The sequence below is a fragment of the Pteropus medius genome, unplaced genomic scaffold, assembly GCF_902729225.1.
Source record: "Pteropus medius unplaced genomic scaffold, Ma_sr-lr_union100, whole genome shotgun sequence".
In the NCBI taxonomy this organism is placed as follows: Eukaryota; Metazoa; Chordata; class Mammalia; order Chiroptera; family Pteropodidae; genus Pteropus; species Pteropus medius.
The window spans coordinates 5,372,129-5,397,031 of NW_024356333.1; the positions used below are offsets into that span (position 1 = coordinate 5,372,129).

Genomic DNA, 24,903 nt, shown 5'->3' on the forward strand with positions numbered 1-24,903 from the left:
AGAAATAAGAAATGAAGTCATGTAAATGACTATGAAATACATGTTTTAAGGTAAACATTTTAATTATTTTGGTATTTGAATGTCTACTCTTTGTGGCGCATATATATTCACCTGCTCTTTACTAGAAATATTTAAAAATGCTAGGAAAACATTTATCCATAAAGGTATACGCTCCCCGATGTTCATAGCAGCATTATTCACAGTGGTCAAGATATGGAAACAACCGAAGCGTCCTTCGATAGATGACTGGATAAAGAAGGTGTGGTACATGTATACAATGGAATATTGCTCAGCCATAAGGAGAGATGAAACACTGCCATCGCAACAACGTGAGTGGATCTTGAGATTATCATGCTAAGTGAAACAAGTCAGACCGAAAGAGTTGAGAACCATATGATTTCACTCATATGTGGTATAAAAAAGTAAAGCAACAAATAAACAAGAGAAACAAACAGAGGTTCATGGACGTGGACAACAGTTTAGTGGTTTTCAGAGGGAAGTGGGGGAGGGGAAGGTTGATAAGGGTAGAGGGGGTCAAATATACGGTGACGGAAGGAAATTTAACTTTGGGTGGTGAACACACATTACAATATACATAAGATGTATTACTGAATAGTACACTTGAAACCTATACAATTTTATTCACCAATGTCACCCCAATAAATTTAAAAATGTAACAAATATCTGTTTTGCTTTCCTTTTGGCCATAACACTTACAAACCATTTCTTGTGTCAAAAATATTCTATAATACTTAACAGTTGAGGATTTTTTGTTTCATAAATATACTGTCATTTAATGAATATCAATTTTCTGACAATTCGGTTATAGACTATGTCCATTTTATTTACTACAATGTGTTACAGAGGCAGTAAATATACATGCATATTTGTATGAATTCAATATGTGTATGTCAGACTTTGTGAACCTGAGTTCGTCCTTCCCTTGTGGTTGTCACACCTGACGGGCACATCTATCGTGCTGCACCTGAGGACTCTTCTTTAAACCTCTGACTCAAAAGAGGAATAATCTGCTACCTTTGGGTCACGCTTACAATCACTTGAATATAGAGGCTCCCCAAAAGGATTCAACCTGTGTGGTGGATGTGGAGAGCCCCGACTTCAGGGGAGGGCTGTCTGGCCTCCAGCTGTCAGATGCCTCAGCTGCAAAGATGCCTCATCCTAGGGCACATGCTTCCGGTGCTTCCCACATCAATGACTGATTGTGGTGGGGATACAAAGGCTCAGCCATTGTGGTCCAACCAAAGGGGAAAACTGGGGCCATATGTGCTTCGGAGCTGCCTGTAGGGTTTAATGAGCCTTTGTTGCACTGAGATAGAAAATAATTGAGGTTTCCTGCCTCTCACTCCCTTCCACAAAGGTTGATCCCTAATAAATATCCTGCGTGCCAAATGCCATCTGCATGCCAAGTGTCCACTTCTGGAGGGTCCAACCAGGGACAATCGACTAACAACATGTGATCTCACCCTCGCGTCATTACGAGCCTAAGGCCTAGTCTCATTCTATTCTGGGCCTTGATCTAACTGCCCTCGAAATCCAAAGGTTTGACACGCTTCGTGCACACCTTGTTTTAGTATCTTACTCTCTAGGTTTGTGAAGTTTTCCAAGCGGCGATTTCATCACACTCACCACCCTTTAAGCTCCCATATGATACTGTGGCTGCAACACAACAGACACACCCCAAGTCCTCCATGTGCTATACAGCAACACATATTTACGCTCACATAAAGTCAGATGTGGGCGAGGCAGACCTCTCTCTTCCGTGCTGTGCCTTATGGAACATACTTCCTCCTCGGGTCACAGACGGGAAACAGATGGAAGGTGCATACCCGCTCAGAGCTACTTTCACTTGGAAATGACACACATCACTTCCATTCACTTTTTAGGCCAGAGGCAATCATGTGTATTCATTCTAATTTCAAGGACGGCTGGTAAATATCGGGAATCGCATAGATATTTGATGACCTCTGTCTGTAACTCCCAAACATTTGATGGAACTGGTTTGCACTGGCTTACTAGTGCTGATTGTACTCATATCTTTCCCACTTTGCGTTTAGTGAAGACACATCAGTTGCTTGAAATTGACCCTGGCGGAAATAGTTGCACCATGGACATTGGCAAACACTACACCTAAGGCTTTGCTACCCATTTTGAAAGCTTGTTGGTAAACATTTACTATGCCTCATATACAATATTTCAAAACCTCTATCCAATGTCATTATTTTTCCTCTCAATTTTAGGGCTTACTCTGAGGATTACCGTTCCTTCTTACATAACTGACATCAGAAGGAAGACTCTTCAGCCTGAACCTCATCTGCCACATAGAAGAGATAAATTTATCATGTATTATTATTTAGCAGAGCATCAAGCATTTAAAAACACATAGCAGATGTCATTTTACTTTGCACAATCACAGCGAATTTTCCACATAGATAAGAAATAGGTCTCAGTATCTTGTGAGTTAAATTCACTGGTACTACAATTATAAATTTTCTTCATATATATGATTGTTTTTGTTTTTTAAGATACATGTAAATCGTATGATCTGAATATGACCAAGGGAGGGAGGAGTCTATATAACAGTAGTAAGCATTTATATCAAATTTAGCTACAAAAATAACAGTCAAATTCAGAACTGGGTAAGAAACAGTAGAAATATAGACACCATTAGAAACAATCAGCAATGATTAAAATATATTTAATCTCTAAACTGGAAAGTTGAGAATTTAAATTAAAATAACCTATTTCTACAGATTACAAACATCTGGCTCTTAGCCATCACAATCTTACTTCCCAGATTATTTCTCTCTATTGTGGTTATTCTTATTTGAATTGTTAAATCATTTATTCTGCATTTTGCTTACCAGTGTATTCACATAATTTGTGTAACTGGCCTAACCTAAAAGTTAAGATATCACAGAACACTGATAGGTCACGACTGCAATGGAAGAGAGAAGAAACATGAAAGTAGTTGATGGTTGAGCGTCAATTTAATTTGTTAATTGATGCAATTAAAGAGTATCAGCTCATGGAAATAAACAATAGATTCCGTAAGAGCACTTCCTTTTGTGGGCAGTGGTTTCCACTGAATATACAACACAGAACCTCTGAAATATGTTTCTTGATGTAAGGAATTTTACTACATGTTTCCCTCTGTATGGTATTTTCAAAAAATCCAGCAGCACTGATATTTATTCTACTCTACTCTGGGGCCAGAAAAACATTTCCCTAAAAGATAGATACTATCAGAGTATGATATATACCATCACTCACGAATAAACTGAGGGAATAGAACTCAGAAATAACTATGAGGCACACTTAATTATTTCACTGTTTCACGAAAGGCAATACAATATTACTTACAGACACTAGCACTAAGACCTGTTTGTTTTAGGCTGATGGCTGGTCAGTCAATGTTAATGAGATTAGCAGCAAATGTTATGCTGAAGATTTTACTTGGAGAAATATATGTAACTACATATAGCTATCTTTATCCTTCCACTAAGTGATTTGGGGTAAGTTATTTAACATCTCTACACAATGATATCTTCATCTAGGTGTACGAAGTCTCTTCACCTCTGTTAGTGAGCTCAGAGTGTCATATGCAGAGGCCACCAAGAAGTTTCTCATTTTCTTTGTCTCCTACTCATTTTTACATTAGTGTCAGTTTTGCCCTCCATTCCTAATCACATTATTGGAAGTGGTGTGGAGAACGATGTCACATGATGTCAGAAGGCCCATGCCCAGAGCCCAGCCAGGAAGAGCCCACCTGGATTGCTTTGTTTGCCAGCCCAGGTGCCTTGGACACAAAGTCTGGCTCAGGGAAACAGATACCCAGAATGTGATTTTTCTCTCACCATAGCCCAGATGGTTCCTGCTGTCTCCAAGTCCTACTGCAATAATCCATATCCCAAACCACCCACCAATGCAAGTTGATCTCTTCTACATATGCTGGTGGTAGCTCTAGCTGTGACCTTAAGATTCTACCTTAACCTAGAGAAAATCCCACAGAAGATAGACCTATTCCTCCTCCTAGCAGTCTCCAAGGTCAGAAATCCCAGGATTGAAAACAGTTAATTCCCTTTTTGATGATGTTGGAGAATAACAGAGCCTTTGTTTTCTGCCTAACCAGGAGCAAAGACTGTATTTTATGATCAGCTCAATATAGACAACTCTCGTGACTCTTAAGAATTTACATGTTCTGAAGAGACCCCTTAAGTCATTACACCTATGTACATCTCTCCTAAAGGGAAATAATTTTTTTTTTTTTTTTTTTTTGCTGAACACTCTCCCTGGAGGAAAATAAAGATCACCTGTCTTTGGAGAAAATACTTTCAGGAAAGACAGGAGCAGACAGATTCTCATAGAACGCAAATCCATTTGTAAACATCTCAAAGGCAATAAACTAAGGCAAATATCACAATTTATAGGATATAATACTTGGATGTATAATAGTTTTGCAAATTCAAACATTTTATCTCCAATCCCTAATATCTAATAAACAGGTGCCTATGAAGCCTGTGCTTCTACTTCTACATGCTACAAATTTTCCAGGAAGATACATATCTTCATCTACTGAAGGATGAGACCCAGACACAAAGCAGTGAGATTATCACAATGGCAGTGGTGTTGATTAAGCATTTATTCCATTTCAAGACCTCAGGTAAACACATCGCATGTGCTATTTTATTTAATCCCATGAATTGCTTAATATGTTATCTCTACATTATATGTCTGGATTAGAAATTTAGAGACACAAGTACATTCCTACAGCCATTAAGCTGCCAGCACAAGAATGAATTATACACACACATACGCAGTCCACTACTCTAAGTACTGAATATATGCCCATTGTCAAAAGTGTTCAAAGTGCTCTCTCAGGCTTCATCTGCCTCCTGAATCCTCACCACCTCTCACCAGTCTCATGATCATCCAGAATCGCTAGTGATATTTCCCTGGGCGTGACTCACGGCATCAGAAGACAATAACATCTCTCTCTCCTGCAGTTAAGAGTCTTCATATTACAGTTTATATGAATCTAATCTCAAAATTGTTTTCAAAATGTTACACTGTCACATAGTTCCAGGAATCTTGCTAAGTACTGTTCCACTGGCAGGTCGGATAAGAAGGTATCGAAATTATTTTTCATTTCTCCTAGCACATTTACATCTGTATAAAGAATAAACATGAGTATTCTAGAAATGCAAGTTAGTTCTCTCAAATACACTTTACAAGCAGAAAGCAGTACAACTAAATTAGGTGACCTCTTTGTTGAGATAGAGGAATCCAAAATGTAGAATTAGTGTGACGCACATAGCACATTCTCTTCTTGAACCTGATTGGTAATGATAACCAAATGAGATAATATAGTCTTTATAATTCACTGTTAAAGTGTTGAAGGTAACACCTTTAACGATAGTAGCTACATCTCTGGGGTACATGGTAGACTGGATAAAGCTCCCGGCCGCCATGAAGTCCACACCTTAATCCCAAAAAGCTGTGAATATGTTGCTTCCTAGGGCAAAACGAACTCTGCAGACATATAATTAAAAGAACTTGAGACGCAGAAGTTATCATGAGTTATCCACAGGGGACCACTATAATCGCTAGAGTCCTGACAAGAGGGAGGCCGGCGGGCAGAGAGGAGAGATCGCCTACGCTATTGGCTTGGGAAAGAGAAACAAAGAATGTGGCTGAACACTGGAAAACGTGAAGCACAAGGAAGCAAACTGTTCCCTGGAGGTGCCAGAAAGAACTCAACCCTGCAGATCTATTTTAGACTTATGAGCTCTGGAATTACAGGATGATACATGTCTATTGCTCTAACCCACTACATCTGTGGCAATATGTTCCAGCAGTAATAAGAAAGTAATATAGGAATAGTCATGCTCTATTTTCAGTATGTTATGAAAATAAACCCATTTCTAACTTCTGTGGGTACCCCAAAAAAATTTAAAAAGAAACTGATGGCTTCTGGTATTTATGGGAGCATATAAAGAGATTGGAAGTCATCACATTAAAAAAATTCTGAACTGAAAATAAAAAACTTCATCATTAAAAAAGAAATGGATAAGTTGCACTTCATCCAAATTAAAAAATTTGCTTTGTGAAAGACACTGTTAATAATATGAAAAGTGAAGCCACAGACTGGAGAAAAATCTTTACACATAGGAAAAAACTGACTTGATTTCATAACATATAACGAACTTTTAAACTTCAACAATGGAAGAATGAATACCTCAACTAAATAAAACAGCCCAATGCCTAACAAGTACCCTTGAAATAACATATACTAAATAGGCATATGAAAGGATGCTCCACATTGCTTACCATCAGGGATATGGAAATTAAAACAGCAGTGAGATATCACTAGGTACCTATTAAAGTGGCTGAAATCCAGCGTTTAGAGCACTGACTGCACTAAACACTGACGAGGATGTGGAGCAACAGAAACCTTCGGCATCGCTGGAAGGAATGCAAAACCAATGGCAGAGCCACTCTGAAAGGCAGTTGTACAGTCTCTAAAAGAACGAAACATACTCTCGCCATGCAGCCTACCAATTGCACGACTTGGTATTTACCCAAAGAGGTGAAAACATATGTCCATATAACACCTGCACACAATGTTTCGAGAAGCTACATTCATGAAGGCCGAAATTTGGAAGCAATCAAGATGCCCTTCAGTAGCTGAATGGGTAAATAAATTGTGGTGCATCCAAACAAGGGAATAGCGTTACGAAGAGAAAGAAGCCAGATGCAGCACTCCGGTGGGGGACGTGGATAATGGGGGAGCCTCTGCATGTGTGGAGTCAGGGCTGCATGGGAAATCTTCGTACTTTCCACTCGAGTTTGCTGAATCTCAAATTGCTCTAATAAATAAAGCTCATTAAATAAAAATGGGCAAAAGATATGAAGAGATACTTCACTGAAGAAGATATACACATGGCAAGAAAGCACTGTGAAGACACTCAATATCATATGTCACCAGAAAATTTCATATTAAAACAAGAATGAGATACCACTGCCCATCTATTAGCATGGCAAAAATCCAAAACCCTGACAGCGACAAATTCTAGCAGCATGTGGAGCAACGGGAATTCTTATTTATAAGAATAAGAATACAAAATGAAACGGCCACTCTGAAAGTAATTTGGTAATTACTTACAAAACTAAACGTACTCTCACCGGATGATTCAGCAAGTTACACTCCTTGGTATTCAGCCAAAGAAGCTTAAAACTCATATCCACAGAAAAACATGCACACAGACGTTTATAGCAGCTTTATTCATAATTATCATCACAACTTGGAAGTTACAAAGATGTCCTCCAAGAGGTGAATGAATGTACAACCTGTGCTATATCTGCCCAAGGAAATATTATTCAGCAATAGAAAGCAATGACCTATCAAGCCACACACACTCGCGCACGCGCGCGCGCGCGCATACACAAACACACACACGCCATGGAAGAGCCTTAAATGAATATTTCTGTGTGAAAGAATCCAATCTAAAAATGCTAAATACGGTATGCCTCCAACTACAGAACATTCTGGAGAAGATTAAAGTATGCATATGTTTTAAAAATCAGTAGTTGCTGGGCATTTGGGAGCAGAGAATGAGGAATGAATAGCTGGTACACAAGATTTGAGTCTCTGAAAAAACAGCTACCTTTCCCAGACTTTACTGACTGACTTCAGGAGGGGGAAGATCTTTAGCCGTGCACCTTGCTGGAGATTCTGGGCACCCCTCCAACCTCCTCCGGGAACGCAGCTTCTCTGAGATGGTGCACGTATTTTCTGCTGAAGAGGTTTCCCTGCTTCCTCTTTGGAGCCTGTAGACACTTACTCAGCCTGGTGTCTGCCTGAGATCCTACGACATCTCTAGGGGTGTGAAAAGCCGGAGTGCTTGCCTGTAGTGTTTCCACTGGCTCCAACATGGCATCCACACTGCCATTCCTTTCAGTGCTCTGAGTCTGGCCAGGCAGAAAGCAAACTCTCAGGACAATTCTGGAAAAGCCAGAATGCAGTATGTGTGCTCCATTCTTTTCTTTCCCTCTAGAGGAGGAGCCAGCACTTGGAAACTTTCTCTTGATGCAGCCACCTGGGCCAGGGAGACAAGTAGCTAGGGCAGATAAAATGCCATAAATGTGCATACTCACTTCTCTGTGTCTCTTCTAGGCTTTGTGCTTGTCTCGGGTGCTGCAACCTCTTAACTGGTTTCCGCTGTTCTCACAAAGGCAATTTGTTCCATGTATTCTTGTCTTCATGGAGGAACGAGGGCTTGAGGATTCTTATTCTGCCCTCTGGGTGACGTCCTCTGAGATCACCCCCATCTTTGTACCATGCCTCTTCTAGGGGAATCTTCCTGAGTTTTACTGCACCACCAATCACATCTCTCAAGGGGGGAAACCCACTGAACCAAAACTCTACCTTCGTTCACACTGTCCTCGTCTTCTGCCACGCTCTGCTGAAGGCAGCCTTCACTTGAGCATTCCTTAGACTGTAGACAATGGGGTTCAGCAATGGGTTGAAGAGAGTGTAAAACAGGGCAAGGATTTTCTGATGCTCCTCTCGGTCACTATTTTCTGGGACCAAGTAGACCATCATGGCAATACCAAAGTACAACCCGACCACGCAGAGGTGGGAGGAACACGTGGAAAAGGCTTTTCTGCGGCCCTCCATCGACTGGATCTTTAGGATGGCCTGAAGGATGCGTATGTAGGAGACCAGCACCAGGGAAAGAGGCCCAACTAAGATAAACACGCCAGCGGCAAGGAGAAAAATTTTGTCGATCCAAGTGTCACCACAGGCCACATTGAGGACAGAGAGGATTTCACAGAAGAAGTGGTTTATTGCCTGGGGCCCACAGAAGGGTAACCTTAGAAAGAGAATTAGATGTACCAGAGACAGGGAAAATCCACAAGCCCAGCAAGCGATGGCCAGGACCGTGCACACTCTCCAGTTCATGATGGCGGTATATTGGAGAGGATGGCAGATCGCCACAAACCTATCATAGGACATCACCATCAAAATCAAGCACTCTGTATCAGCAAAAATCATAAAGCAATACATCTGCAGAGTGCATGAGACAAAGGAGATAGTTTTTCTGTGTTTCACGAGGTTTTCCAGCATATTGGGCAAATTGCTGGAAGCGTAGGCTATGTCAATGACGGCCAGGTGAGAAAGGAAGAAGTACATGGGGGTGTGCAGTCTGCGGTCCAGCCAAATGAGTCCCAAGATCGTGCCGTTTGCCGTCAGGTTGAAGACATATAACAGGGAGAAGACACAGAAGAAGAGCACTTCCACCTCTTCACTGAGTTGGAATCCCACCAGGATGAACTCTGTGCCCCATGACTCATTGCCCCCCATTCCTCAATGACACTCTCTGAAGGACTGGAGTGTGACAGAAAGTTGGAGCTGGAGAGCAATGGAAATTGGAGTTATCTCACGTGAACTCAGGGGACGCTTGTATGCTTGTCCCTACTTCACTTACTCTTTTTCTCTAATAGTTCTTTGCTTTTTAACATTTTATTATGAATTAATTCAAGTTTTAAGATAATTATGAAGAAATGTAAACAATGCCAGTACAGCTGACCCTTAAACAACGCAGGGGTTAGGGGTGCTGAATCCCTGCACAGTCAGAAACCTGTGTATGACTTTTGACACCCCCAAAACTTAACTACCAATAGCCCACTTTTGACTGGAAGGAAGCCTTATGGATCACAGTCTGTTGATACATATTTTTCACATTATAGTTATTTTATACTGTCTGCTTACAATAAAGTAAACTGGAGAGAGGAAAATGTTATTAAGAAAAACTGTAAGGAAGAGAAAATACATTTATAGTATTTATTGTGGAAAATGTATGTATAAGTGGACTCACGCAATTTAAAAAACTCTTGTTCAAGGGTCAACTATATATACATTTTATGAAAAGTTCTTCATGTTTGCTTTATCATTTCGTTTTCTCTCTATATAGATAGATACACATAAATATGATATATATTATTAATTTTCTGTGGTCCACTGAGAAGCAAAGGACATTGTACTTCCGATTTATCCCTGAACCCTATTAGTTTTCAAAATAACAAGGATGTTCACTGATCTATCTTCAGTATAATGAGGAGATACAATATTAACATGATTCACTATTCTAAATACTGCATTTTCTACTCCGCTGGTCAACATGTAAATCCTGTATCACATATATTTTATCCCCTGCCTTTCTTGCCATGACACTAATAGTTTTGAGGAGTATAGACCAATTGTTTTGTACAATGTCTCTCAACTGAGGTTTTCCATTGATTACCATTTGTTAGGGTAGAGAATCAATTTTTGGTAGAAAAAGATGTGTCCTTCTAATGCCTCTTATTAATACACAAATAATGCTAATTTGTCCCATTACTGGTGATGACAAAGTATGTCCCTCGATTAAGGCAGTGTCTCCAAGTTACCACCATTATGTAATGACTAATCCATCATTTTTAAGCACTTTCTTATTTCACATATTTCAAGGGTCATAAATCTGAAAGAGATGTCAAAAATTACAGTATCCAAACTCTTAAAATCATTCCAGTATTATGAATTTATGCTTCTCGAGTCTCTCTCTCTAAAAATCTTCTGTGATCAGTTTCTACCTATTGAGCAAAACATGGTCTCTACTAGAAAGGACACAACTAGAATTTAATCACTTAATTACTATAAATTCAAAATGCTATAAATAATTCATGTAATTTAAAGACAGTGTTTCTACAGGGTATTCTTAAATACCCTTGAAGATATAGACCGTATTACGAATGTAGAGTGAATGGCGTTACCTAAATGAACTCATGTCTTATACCTGCTTTGACACCTCAAGCTTTCTTATAGGAAAGTTTCCAGAAAATTACTTTAATGAAAAATTAGGTTCCAAGAAAGTAACATAACCTAAGAAGGAAACTTGAAAATACATGCGGTGGCATTTTGAGCTTTTGCAAAATATCACCTGAGGGAGGCATCAGTTACGAAGGCCGTGCCCCTTTCGGAACAATGACTCACGCAAAATTGACAGACGGTCCTAGATCCCGGTGTTTCTCCAAAGACGATAGCATTTGGAAGGGTCTACATAAATGTGCATTAAGTCTGTAAGATAATATTAAGTTTTGCTACAATACAGAAAATATAGTATGCAAATGGGGATAGAAACACTTTGACCTTCTACATTACATATTTTTGCGTCTGAATTAAAAACTCTTATCTCCAGCTCCATTAACATACTTTCATTTCACTTAAAAATACTTTTAAAAATAATAGAGAAGGTAGATTAAATCTCTTAAGCAACGGAGCACCGACATAGAGAAGAAAGTTCTGAGATAGCCTAAGTGAAATTTCCCCTTGCCAACAGAATCCATAAAATAACAGCAGCTCACGACACAAAGGTCTGGGTGGACGGTGTGTGCTATTCTCCACCTGGCCAGTTCTGCATCGGAGCTAGGGAGCTTTATGCTCTTCCTACTCTAGTTAGTGGTATTGGCACTCGTTCTATCCTATCTTATGGTAGGACAAATACTTGTAGAAAATATAGTAATTTCTGAGTCTAATAATTATCAAGATTTGGTGATATTTCAGAAAAGTTCCAATAATAACTGTATTGCAAAAGTACCTCGCATCCTGTTTCAGAAAAGAAAAGATGACTAACTTTCACTAGAATTTTGTTTTTCAACAACAGAAGTAACTCTATCAATGTCTTCATCTGTTAGGTAATCCAAGGTCCTTTGATTTGGGGGGGCCACAGCATAGCCTTATTCAGAAGAAGTGCCTGCATGTGAAGCCTCTCCCATACCTCCCGATTCCTCCCAAAAAATACAGTTGGGTTAATCTGGACACCTGTCACTCAACCATAATGAAAAGTCATGATGAAACAGCTGAGGGAATCAGAAGCTCCCCGCTCAGCAGGCAGAAGCTCCTAGAGCTGGGGTGAGACCGGAACCTGCGTATCTGTTCCATCTGCCTGTAACAGCAACTTCGAGTCAGGAGGGACTCAGGGTATCTTACCCAGGAACGTCATTCCTCTCCATACAGCCACGTTGCTTTCTGCTGCCACCCTCTTCTACTGCAGCTGCCTGTACTGAAAATCATCTCACAGTGCAAATAAATCACCTCTACATAAGCAGATGTAAGTAATGGATACTCCTCACAAATCTGCTTTCACAAAGATAAGACCCTTCAGACGTGGGTCACATGCTAAAGGACAGTGTAGCAGGCTTCGGAAGATAAACTTCAGATTCAGCAGCATTTACTACAATTGCTGAGAGTTATGCCGGAGAATATGAAGCTCTAAATTAAACCTCTAGGAATAAAAGTTTTATTGAAAATTCACTAATAAGTATAAATCCCAGAAGGACCATGAGACATTGCATGTCTCTATTCTCCCTGAGGAGGAAAAAAATATATACTTTAAACTTCTCTCTGGAGGAGAGCAAACATTTGGTCTTATTGTCCTCGGGGAAAAATTCACAGGAAAATGCAGTGCACAACCCAGCATCACGCTCTATGCTCACAGATTTACAAATATCTCAAGAGTAAAAAAACCTGAAGCAGACAGCACTAGTCACAGTATTCTGGCCTTTAAAATCATTATAGCTTTATGAACTCATGCTTTTCTTTAGTTTCCATGAAGGTATATGAGAGGCCGGGACTTTTTAATTGTTGAGCGATAGTTTCCAGGGACCCTGTTAGGGGTTTCTACAGATGACACCAAAATAACTATTAGAACTAATAAATTAGCTTGGTAAAGTTTCTGGATACGAAATTGATATCTGGAAATCCGTTGCATTTCTATACATTGATAACAAATAATCAGAAGCAGAAATAAAGATAACAGTCCCATTTACGATTGCATTAAAAAGCATAAAATACCAAGAGATAAATTTAAACAAGGTGAAGGATCTCTGCTCTGAAAGCTAAAGAAAAAAATTGAAGAAGATATAAATAAATGGAAGGGTATACCATGCTTACGGAGTGAAATGATTAATACTGTTTAAATGTCCTTACTACCTAAATCGGTGTAGGATCCAGTGCAATCCCTCTTAAAATACCAATGGCATTCTTCTCAGGACATTTACATGGAACCACAAAGACCCCAAATAGCAAAAGATATCTTGAGAAAGAACAAAGCAGAGGTATCACGCCCCCTGATTTCAAGCTAAACTCCAAAGGTACAGTAATCAAACAGTATAATACTGGAATGGATATAGTCTGCAGATTAATGAAAACGAATAGAGAGTCCAGAAATACATTCTTCCTTATATGCTCAATTAATCTATGACAAAGCAGGCAAGAATATACAATGGGGCGAAGACAATCTCTTTTCGTAGTGGTGTTCGGAAATCTGGCAGATACATGCAGAAAAATAAAACTGGACCACTTTCTTACACCGGATACAAAAATAAACTTAAGGTGGATTAAAGGCTTAATGTAAGACCTGAAACCATAAAATTTCTAAGAGAAAACATAAGAACTAAAGTCTCTGACATCATCTTTGGCAATATCTTTTTAGCTATGTCTCCTTGGGCAAGAGCAACAAAAGGAAAAATAATCAATTGGGACTAGATCAAACAAAAACGTTTTGCTTGGTGAAGGAAACCGTCAACAAAATGCAAAGAAAAGCTACTGAGTGGAGAAGATAGTCATAAATGATATACTCTATTTGGGGTTCATAGCCATAGTATAAGAAACTCATACAACTAAACATAAAAAAGTCTAATTAAAAAATGGGCAGAGGACCTGAATACACATTTCTCCAAAACTGATACTGAGATGGCCAACAGGTATATGAAAACATGCTGAACATCTCTAATCATCAGCAAAATGCAAATCAAAACCACAGTGAGTTATCACCTCACACTTACCTGTCGCAATGGCTATCATTAAAAAGAAATCAAGAAAAACTCTAAGAACTCAAATGAACTCTAATGCCCACCAAAGCAGTCCATTACAATCGCAAACCTGTGGCACCATATTAGCCTTGACTGATGTTCAATATCTATTTTTATTCCTTCTCCCAAACGCCTATACTTTCTTATCTATAAGTTCTTCCCCTCGCTTAAAATCACATTCCATGGTATTCCTTCCTTCATTCACTCATTTCTTTTTGCATGCAATCCTTCAAAAACGTTACTATGTAAGTCAAGCATTTGCGAATACTGTTCACTGAGGACAAAGACTACATGATGAGTAGAATGGACAGAGATACTGTTTTTTAAAAGTGTCTTTAATGTTTTAATGTTTTTTCCTTTATCCTTATTTACATAAGTGTTTGGAACTTTGGTGTTTCTCTTAGTAACTTCGGAGATATTAAAAACTCTATACTATGGTCGAAAGTTATATATGAAAAATGACATGGTCATCTGGTCTGCTTCGTTCTCCTTGCCCTGGGAGATGAGTATAACATGCTCAGAAACATTTATTGATAGGACATTGTGCATTTATGCTTTGGTCCCGTTTTAGGTGTATGGGGATTTTAAACAAAAAAGAAGTTTAGAGAAAAGGGAGGCAACAGGGAGGTGATGGAAAGGAGAGACGGGGAGGAAGAAAATACAGCTGCCCTACATTAAATTCCTTCCTCACTATTACAAGTTTTTTTGGGAGTGTAAGGGGACAAATAACTTAAGAAAGGGAAAATCGAATGCTGGATAGCTGTAGATGTAGGGATCAAAACGGCTTCTGATACCTTGTAGGATTTAGATGGTTAGTGTGAAAGACAAAACTAAGTCTGCGAAAGAATTGTTAAAAGCTCTTTATTCATAGACTTTTGGTGAGGGTACCCATCTACTGTTGATTTTATGTCAGTGGAGGTTCAAATGTGTTAGCAAGGAGAGTAAGTTTTATACAGTAACAAGTGGGAACACCGAGACAGTCTTTGATTGGCAAGCATTCTACTCTGGTGGGATTTTTTTTTGAAGCTGGAGAATCTAATTGGTCTTCAGGGACCTTTGGAGGTCATTGCTGCAATGGACGTAAGTGAGCGGTGTAAGGACATTCAAAGGCAAAGGCAGAAGAACTGCCTTGGAGTGTTGGGGGTCAGTGGAATTTTGAGGGACCAGCCATTTCTTGAAACAAGCAGGTCAATGATGTTCTTTTTTTCCTGTGTGTTCAAACTGTTATAATAGTCCCAATATGGCTGGTGCCTGCCATGACAGGTAGTTTGTCACAAGCAAATGGTGGACACCATTCCAGCACGGAAAACTACATACATGAAGTCATGAGGTGACAATGAACAAACAGTATTTGTACTTAAAAAGTGAGAAGATGGTCCTGGTGAAAGATGATGAGAAATGAAACTTGTCCTACCAGAAGATGAATTTTGAATGTCTAATACTGAAATTTGAATTTGATGGAATAGAAATTGTGTCTGGAGTGGAGTCCTGCACTTGACAATTTGTAAATGCTTCCCCGTGCCCCTTCCCCTGTGTGATGCTAAAGACAGCAGTCGTGACTGGGAACACAAATCAAACAGCTCTAAAGTTGTTAATAGATGTTGTGAGTGTTGGCGAAGTCCAAAGGAGGGGAATGTTTTTAAAACTTAAACCTGTTACACAAATAACCTCCAATTAAGGGAACCTTTGGAAAAATAGTTTTGATGGGGAGTCCCTTCTTAGTTCTGTCTGAATTTAATAATGGGGAAGGATTCTGAATTATTCCGACTGCACCATTTCCCTGCTCCTTTGTGCTACTAAACAAGGACTTTGTGGAGGTGGAGTGAGGGGAACGGTGGGTGTTAGGAACCACTGAGGACGACATGGGGCCCACTGTCGGTCTCCTCAGCCCTCCCCCGTAGATATCAAAGAGTGAAGAGCGTCTAGACCTTCCCCTAGGGGAATTTTGAAGAATGCTCAACCAGTTCTTTTTTCCAGTTTCAACTGATGCAGTGCCACCCTCACAAAAAGTGCCAGATGGTGGAGTTTCAGAAGTGGCTTCCCGGGGCGAGGACCGCATTCCCACAGGGACCTTCCCACTGAAGCAGTCTGGGAGAGTTCGCCTGCGTCCTCTCCCACCCCATCCTTTTAACCCCTGAGGTGATCAGGCATATCACAGCTGTCTCACTCTGCTTGGCGCTCAAACGTTACAAAAATACTGTTGGTTCAAACGTTACAAAAATACTGGTGGGGAACATGCAAGAACTTCAACAGAGGATTAAATCTTGCTTGATTAGTAATTTTCGTGACCCAAGAATAAACGTAAAGTTTGAGCAATGCTCAAACCCATACCCATACAACTATTGAAACGTTTACCAATAAATTTTCTTCGTTTCACCAAATCCTAAGTCTTTACTATATTTTAGAATTTTTTACCTCATTTCTTGTTGGACTAAAGATTTCCCTAAATTTTACCCCTGACTCCTAAATTACTCCAGCAAGGAAATTAGAGTTTCTTTAAATTCTTATTTCATTGGCCTCACAATTGGTTAGGTAGATTCATATAACTCTCTTATATTTTCTGTATTGAAACTTCACTCCACTTTAGAAGTTCTCTCTATGGCATTAATTTTACTATACTGTTTCTAGCTACCACAAGGAGATAAGTCACATATTTCAAAATACATAAGGTAGAAAAATGTAATTTTCTTACCTTTAATTTTTCTCCTGGTTTTAAAAAATAAAGAGAATATTTTTAAAAGACTAAATATTCTGATAATTTAGTTGTCCCATTTCCTAACATGTACTCTCACTTTTAGAAGATTCACCTTTCAATGGAATTTTGCCCTATTTTCAGAGCTAGAATTTGAACAATTATCATTTTGATATTGAACCGCTAATTGGAAACTTTTTCTAAGTGTTTCCTTCAGAAAACCACTTATTGTTAAAGGAAATCCCCTATCAAGTAGCATCTATGTACCCTTCACAAGGACCCCTTCTTCTGCAGGGCCCTATACAAAGCATCCTTCACCTGAGCATTTCTCAGGCTGTAGATGAGAGGATTCAGCAATGGGTTAAAGAGACTGTAAAAAAGAGACAGTATTTTCTCCTGCTCTTCTCGTTGCTTGGAGGATGGGACCATATAAACCAACATGGCTACGCCAAAGAAGCATCCGACCACGCAGAGGTGGGAAGAGCAGGTGGAGAAGGCCTTTCTGCGGCCGTCCTTTGACTGGATCTGTAGGATGGCCCAGAGGATGCGTGTGTAGGAGACGAGCATTAGGCAGAGGGGCCCTACTAAGACAAACATGGAAGTAGCAAGGATGACCACTTTGTTGATCCATGTATCAACACATGCCAGCTTGAGGACAGACAGAATTTCACAGAAGAGGTGGTCCACTTCCCTGGATCCACAGAAGAACAACCTTAGAAGGAGAATCATATGTACAAAAGCCTGGATAAATCCACATGACCAGGAAGTGGCAGCCAGGACCGTGCACACTCTCCAGCTCATGCGGACAGTGTACTGGAGGGGGTGACAGATTGCCACGAACCTATCATAGGACATCGCCACCAAAATCAGGCACTCTGTAGCAGCAAGACCCAAATACAAAAAAGTCTGCATAATGCATGGGACAAAGGAGATGGTTCTATTCTGATTCACTAAGTATGCCAGCATCTTGGGGACATTGTTAGAAGCATAGGACACGTCAATGATGGCCAGGTGTGAGAGAAAGAAGTACATGGGCGTGTGCAGTCTGCGGTCCAGACAGATGAGCCCCAAGATCGTGCCGTTTGCCAACAGACTGAAGGCATAGAACAGGGAGAAGATCCAGAAGAGGAGCATTTCCATCTCTGCACTGAGCTGGAATCCCACCAGGACGAACTCTGTGACCCATGACTGGTTCCCCCCCATTCCTCCGTGACAGTTTTTCTAGGGCTGAGGTGCGACAAAAGGTCAGAGCTGAAGAATCAATAAAAATTGAGTTATTTACCTCAAAATGAGCTCAGAGAAAGGTATCATTCTTGTTCCTATGTCAAAGCCTCTCCTACTCCCACAGAATGGTTTTCTGTTTTTAACTTTTAATATCAAATGAATTTAAACTTACAGAAGTGTCAGGAAGTATGCAAAGAACCGCCTTATACCCATCTATGCAGTTCCAAGAGATTTTAATATTTCTTCATATGTGCCTTACCATTCTTTTTCTCCTTATTATTATGAACTGGTATTTCCCATGAACCATTTGAGATCAAAGTGTTGACATAACGCCCATTTACCACTAAATTCCTCATTTTTTCATTAAGAAAGAGATATTCGCTACTCTAACCACAAAATAATCGAAAGCAGGCAAGTTACTATTGACATGATTCTTTACTACGTCCCAATCCAGAACCCAATCTACAATTACATGTTACCTTTAATGTCATCTATCTTTAATTTCTTTAATGTCTTTTTATCTAAAATAGTTCCTCAGCCTGTCTTTGTTTTTCAAACACTGATGTTGATGAAGAGTAAAGAGCAGGAATTTAGTAGAATGTTCCCCAATTTGGGGTAGTACAAAGTTCCTCATTTCTTATTCAGATTATTCAATTTCTGAAGGAAAGTGTGTTCCATGAGTCTTGAATGATGTTAATTTATTATTGGTGGCGCTAACTTGGATCGCTTAGTAAAGATGGTGTCTCCCAAATAAGTCCATTATAAAAGCATTATATTTTCCAGTAACCTAATTTCTAGAGCATACATTAAAATAACTATCTAAATATTCTGTTCCTCATAAAGCTTTCCAACCAGTAAATTCAGTATCCATTGATTACCTTAACTGACTCAGTTATTAGTAATGATTATTGAGAAATGTGATGTTCTAACTCCATCAGTTTTTGTATTTAAAAGTTGTCAATTTTCATATAAAAAGGGCTCTATCTAACCATCTATCCAACTACCAATCTACCTACCTACCTACCTAAATACCATCAATCATCTATCTCTAGGCATTTCTACCTACCATTTTTATCATCTACAAGTATGGACTCATGAATGTTTTCATCAAGGGATTGTAATCATCTATTATTATTATTATTGATTCATGTTTAATTGTCCTAGATATAAACCCTCCAAGCTTGACCTTTTGTCTTTTTTTAACATGTTAGCATTAGTTTTGAGCACCTCCTTACTTCTGATGTGTTTTAAGCTTTTCTAGTACATTCCCCACTTCAGCCACGGACACACCAATTCTCCAAATTCTTCACTTTTAGTGAAGATTTATATTTGAATCGTGAAAACCAATGTCTGGATTTTAATAATTTTTACTTTTATCATGATTTTTGCTACATTTCTGATATCCTCCTTTAAAAGAGCAAGCATACGATATAGGAAGGTACACAGATTGTTACAGGGATAACAAATTCTTATAATTATTCCGAAAATTGAATACAGTTTAACTGAGTTCCTTTTTATGGAGTCAAATCTATTTCACTACATAACATTAGCCTTAAAGAAAATGGTCTTCATGTTATTTGGTAGTTTATTTTTACACAAAACATATATTTGTTATAAGCACCTTAATAACAAATTTATATATTGGCTTGTTTGTATTCTTACTTGGAAAATTACAGACTCTTGCACATTTTCAATTTAGACATTAAAGCTTTAAGAATGTGGTTCATTGTGTGAATAAGGTTATTCTTACCTCGTATGAGCGTTTGACATCAAGTCTCAAAAGCTTCGTAGAAAAACATTACGAAACTCTATTTAAAAGACTAGAGAAGTAATGCTCTGAAAGAAAAACCACAAGTGATCACTGTTAATAATTTGTATATACAGTTGTACCTTTTTACCACATATTTATTTTCATATATATCATGAATTTAAATCTATATCAAAGTGTTGCCCATTTACCTATTTCTTTCATTTAGAAACATATCTGGGACTAGTTCTCACTTCAAAATATTTCTATGCAACATGCTCTGAACGGCTACATACTATTTCCTTAAGTTTAAATATTTTAATTTCTTTAATAATCTTAATAGGTTTATACAATATAATGCTTCCTTGATTATATTTTATATGTATGGATTTCTTTTGACTTTTTAAATTTAATATTCATTTCAAGGATACAGGACAAAGGTTAGACAGTATATAATCTATAGGTGATGCCCCGATTACGCTAGCACCCACCTGACACTACATACAGCCATTAGGCTAATACTGACTACGTTCCCTAGGCTGTACTCTACATACCTGAGACTGTTTTGTGTGTGTTTTCTTTTCATGAATCTTTATAATAAATTCTGAAATTTAAAAGTGCTCCTTCTATATTTGCGGTGACCACTTCATAAGTTATATAAATGTCTACACTACACATCTGAAACTAATATAAAATACTGAATGTCAACTATAATTAATTTTTTTTAATTTAAAATAAGAAAGTACTCCGTCTAATCCATCACATAATATCACTTAAATACATTGCATAAATATAATGACGTTGTATCACATATGGCTCAGGGTAAAGTTTCAACAGAGCAGACAATTCCCAGATAACGGATACAATATCACTTCACACAATTTTTTGATTATCAGCACAGGATGAATTCAGTGATTTTAAAATTGCTGACAATTACTGTATATCCCTTGGAGGATATCAGGCTTAGGTAAATGTACATTCTCAGGCTGCTATATATTGAGTTGCAAAGTGCAAAGGAGTCATTCAAAAATGCTAGTGTGGTTACACACTGTGCCTGTCACTGCCCTCATGGTCTCATCCTGCAAGGTGAGGCAGTGTAGTCATAGCCCTCCTCATGTGAGCCGTTGTACTGCAGTTTACAACCGGTTACTATATAGAGAGCCTGTAGCCGGCTTGATCTCTAGGCCCCGTTAAAAGGCTAGGGATCAGACAGTCTATACAGAGGGTCTGGTCTGTTCTACTCTTGGGAATCAGAGGAGATTCCTGTGGAGGGGACATTTACGGCACCTATTAAATGTATAGGCTTGGACAACAATAATAATTAAGAGTTATATCTTCACTATGAGGATATGGATAATCCTCAAGATAAAATCAAAGATAAAAAATGGTTTATATCAAATGCCATTTATTTGAACTGAGATCTCTTTCTCGAAAGAGTAAGTCTTGTGGATAGGTGATAGGTCTTATACAACTTTATGTCTCATAAGAACTACTACTCTTCTAGATAAAACAGGCACTCAGGAAATGCAGGTTAAATGAACGATGGACATGTTTAGTTCGATACAGGTATATACTAAGCATCTTCTATTTGCTAGTTTCTATTAACCAAGATATGGTTTCTATTTTATTAGAAAAGTTCACAATGAGAATCTGACCACTGGAAAATGAAACAGACACAAAATCAAACTTTCACCACCATAAATATGAGTGCATTTGGGAAGTTGCAATAAAAATGTACAATAAGTTTATGACATTAATTGTTGCTATAACTAAAGAATATTCCTATATTATCTGAAGTGAGAGATAGCAACATCAGTAATGCAAAATTCTGCTTAGATACAGTTGGACACAATAAGCAACGTGTGATACACGTTTAATCTCTGAACGTAATGAATACTGCAGATAGCTGAACGTAACTCAATCTATTACTGTGCAGTAAGAGCATTCGTTAACCTTTTCAGTCTTTTTTGTGGTGTCTGAGTTAAGAGAATATTTTATTTTAGATTTATTTTCGTTTTCACTATCATTATCATTTGGATTTTAAAAAATAAACAACATAAAAAATAAAATTGAAGATAGAGTAAAACCCTAAAGCCGACACAGTACTGAAATAGTGGAGAAAATATCACTGTAGCAATACATAAAATCTCACCTTCTCAGTAGACTGAATAAAACAGCAGCAGCTCAAATAACGAAAGGTTTGCATGTCAGTACGAGCAATTCCTGACCTGAGCAGCCTGTACCTCCGTGTTTCTTATTCTATGGAGACTTCTTCTATTTTTCCAACTCTTGTCAGGAGTCATTCGATCCTATCTTGTGATAGGAAAGATATTTATATAAAATGCTGCGATTTCGAGTCCGATGAGCATCACAATAAATTGATAATCTGCGATGGTTAGGAAAAGAAATATGACAAACTTACATCTTATACTGTTTCAGCAAAGAAATTACTTATTTTAACTGTTACTAATTTTCTTTTCCTCTGAGAAAATGTTCATGGGATCACTATCTTCATTTAGGTGAGAAAGTCATTAATTTGGCCATATCAGAGCCTTTCTCAGAGCATCTCATTCTCGAAGCCCTTTCTCATATAGACACCTGGGCCAGCTGTGATGACTTCCATTAAGTTACAGTGAGAGGTGCTCGTGAGAGTTGCTGAGTGAGTCTAAGGGCCCCTGACCACAGCACAGTAGGCAGATGTTCCCTAACCTGAGGAAGAAAGAAATCTAGGTGCCTACTGTATCTACCTACGATGCACAACATCAGTCAGGAGGAAAGATCACCAGCAGTGTCATCATGACCTGTCCTATATTAACTACCAGAACTAGAAACTACCTCCCAGCATAAATGGATCTCTTTCCACATGAGAAGATGCTAGCACTGGATTTTCTCACAGGTATCCTCTTTGACATAGAATAAGCCCCACCAAGGTGAAAGATGGACCTCTAAAATGGGTGTAGTATCCTGCTCGCTTGGCAGCTTTCAAAGGGTTAACTCACTGATACATGTGGATCCACAGGACTTCCTGAAGGTTCCTCAAAGAACCTCAGAAGCGTAGCTTTTATTTTAGAATCAGATAAATTAAAACCATTCTTGAGTTCCTATTGAGAATTCAAATTCCCAGAAGTATCATAAGATATCCTATCTAGTTATCTTCTCCCTACGGTGGGAAAAAAATGCCTGAATGTTTTCTCTGGAGGAGATTTACGATTGGGTCTCACTGGCCTTGGAGGAAAAATTCTAGAGAATGGGCAGGGCACATAGTGTCATTACTCTGTATCTACGTAAACTTTCAGATGCCTCAAGGATTTTGAACCTGAGACAGATATCACAAATTGCAGTAACCAAACTCTTAAAATTAGTCATTTGATGAATTCATGCTTCTCAACAATCCCATGAAGGTATGTGAGAGGCCGGGGCTTTTAGATGGTGGAGAGAAGTTTCCCATGCAACATGGTATGGCAACCCTGAGAGACAGCAGGTGTCCCCAAGAGGTATCGCTATCTGTAACACAGGCTGATAGATACTGTGAGGAAGGTTTATAATATCCATAAACATTCCTAGACCCCCAAATTATTGAGCCCATCTTATGTTTCAGAAAATGTGTCAAATGTTTTCTACGGACCACAACGTTTAATCCCTTCTTTACCTTCCCTTTACAGCTGTGGAGACGAACGTTTAAAAATGCTGTGGCTGACTGAGTGTGTTCCAGGGACCACTGAGAATCTCAAAGGGTCTATGGGACCAAAACTATTTTCGCAATAATATTTAGACACTTTTTGCCTTTTGTATTCTCACGCTCAAAGTGAAGTTTTCCAGAGATGACTAGATAAGTGATATTGCAACAGACAGAATGAAGAAGACATAAAATCCAGTCGTCTTCTATAAGCCAAAACGCTTAAAATTTTTTCAAAAAATGGAAAACGTAGCTACTCTTTTCACTATTTTTATGTTTTATAAAATACCGTTATATATCACAAAAATACATTTTATGTCAAAACATATTGATACATTTTCTAAATGAATAAAACTTAAAATACTTAATAAATTATTTTAACGTCTAATGTGATACATATCAAGAAATACAACAACATAAACAATGTATCCTTGGGTCCTCACTAATTTTTAAGAGTTCAAAGGGGTCCTGAGACCAAAAAGTCGTAGCGTTGCATTAAATGATTGTACTGCAATTGTACTGCAATCTAGCGAGGGCCAGAGCTGGAAACAAATGAGTTTTCTCTGATACCTACAGTGTTGTAATTTTCTATTAAACACAGACTTAATGGCATAAAACAACACACATCTATTATCCCACACTTTCCACAGGTCAGAAGTCCCACTGTGGGTCAGCTGGATTCCCTGCACCGGTCTCACAGGCTGAAACCAAGGTTTGGGCTGGGTTTGCAACCCTCATCTGAGGTCCTTGCACGCGGCCCCCTTCATTTTCACAATTCAATCTCTCTGACTTCATCCTCTGCCACTACATATAGAAAAATCCCAGATTTCAAAAGGCTCACCTGACTGGCTTAGGCCCACCAAGATACCCTCCATATAAGATCAATTGATTTGCAAAATCCCCTCACAGCTGTACCCAGATTAGTGCCTAATTAAATAATAAGGAGACAGGAATCTTAGGAGGCCATCTTTAGAATTCCATTTACCCCACAAAATCTTTGGTCTTAACTATTATATAGTGTTTTCATTTTCAGATATTGTATTTCTCCTTAGAAAGATGCTATCCTGAAGCCACTATCTTTATTATTACTTGCATATGCCTCCAGAACTCCCATCTCAAATAATCAAAATAATTCTGAATCCTAACACGGAAGTGAACAATTTCCATTTCTGTGTCTTATTCTAATGACAGAATTTCAATATTTTAAAATTTCTTTTAATTTCTGACTCATGTTAATGTACCTGAGTAAATCCTTGCTTGTACAGTTCACCCATCAGTTTAAAGGTTTGTCCTGAAACTAATTTCTATTGTGTGTGTCGTCGAGCGGGGCCCACTTCCACCCCCATCCGCCACATGCTGGGGACATTATGTTCTTCAGAATAGTTCCATTTTTCCTAACTGTACTACAGGTTATGTCTTCCTCTGATCTATTTTGGGGAGAGGGCAGTCATAGTGCACCCGTGATAATTACGAGTGCCTCCAGAGAAGCTGAATGAGCTCCAAGGTCTCTAAGATTCCCATAACTGCACCGTTTGGGCCTCAGCAGCGAGGATGAAGAGCCACTTCCCCAGTTACCTTAGACTCTGCTTGGATCACAACAGTCAGAGGTCCTGTGGGGACAGGACTGAGCCC

The 24,903-nt window shown here is 38.8% G+C and overlaps 3 protein-coding genes across 4 annotated transcripts in view; all 3 read right to left on the reverse strand.

Annotated features, from left to right (window-relative positions):
* LOC120601473 (olfactory receptor 2A1/2A42-like) overlaps positions 1-24,903 on the reverse strand; it is a 48,097-nt gene that overhangs the window by 14,185 nt on the left and 9,009 nt on the right. The gene's annotated exons all lie outside the window — the stretch shown is intronic.
* Positions 8,095-9,495, reverse strand: LOC120601475 (olfactory receptor 2A5-like). Its single transcript, XM_039861188.1, has one exon. The coding sequence runs from the start codon at positions 9,383-9,385 to the stop codon at positions 8,453-8,455; it is 933 nt and encodes a 310-aa protein (XP_039717122.1). The 5' UTR covers positions 9,386-9,495; the 3' UTR covers positions 8,095-8,452.
* LOC120601472 (olfactory receptor 2A2-like) lies at positions 16,895-17,901 on the reverse strand. Its single transcript, XM_039861183.1, has one exon. It carries the CDS (start codon positions 17,825-17,827, stop codon positions 16,895-16,897), a length of 933 nt encoding a protein of 310 aa, XP_039717117.1. The 5' UTR covers positions 17,828-17,901.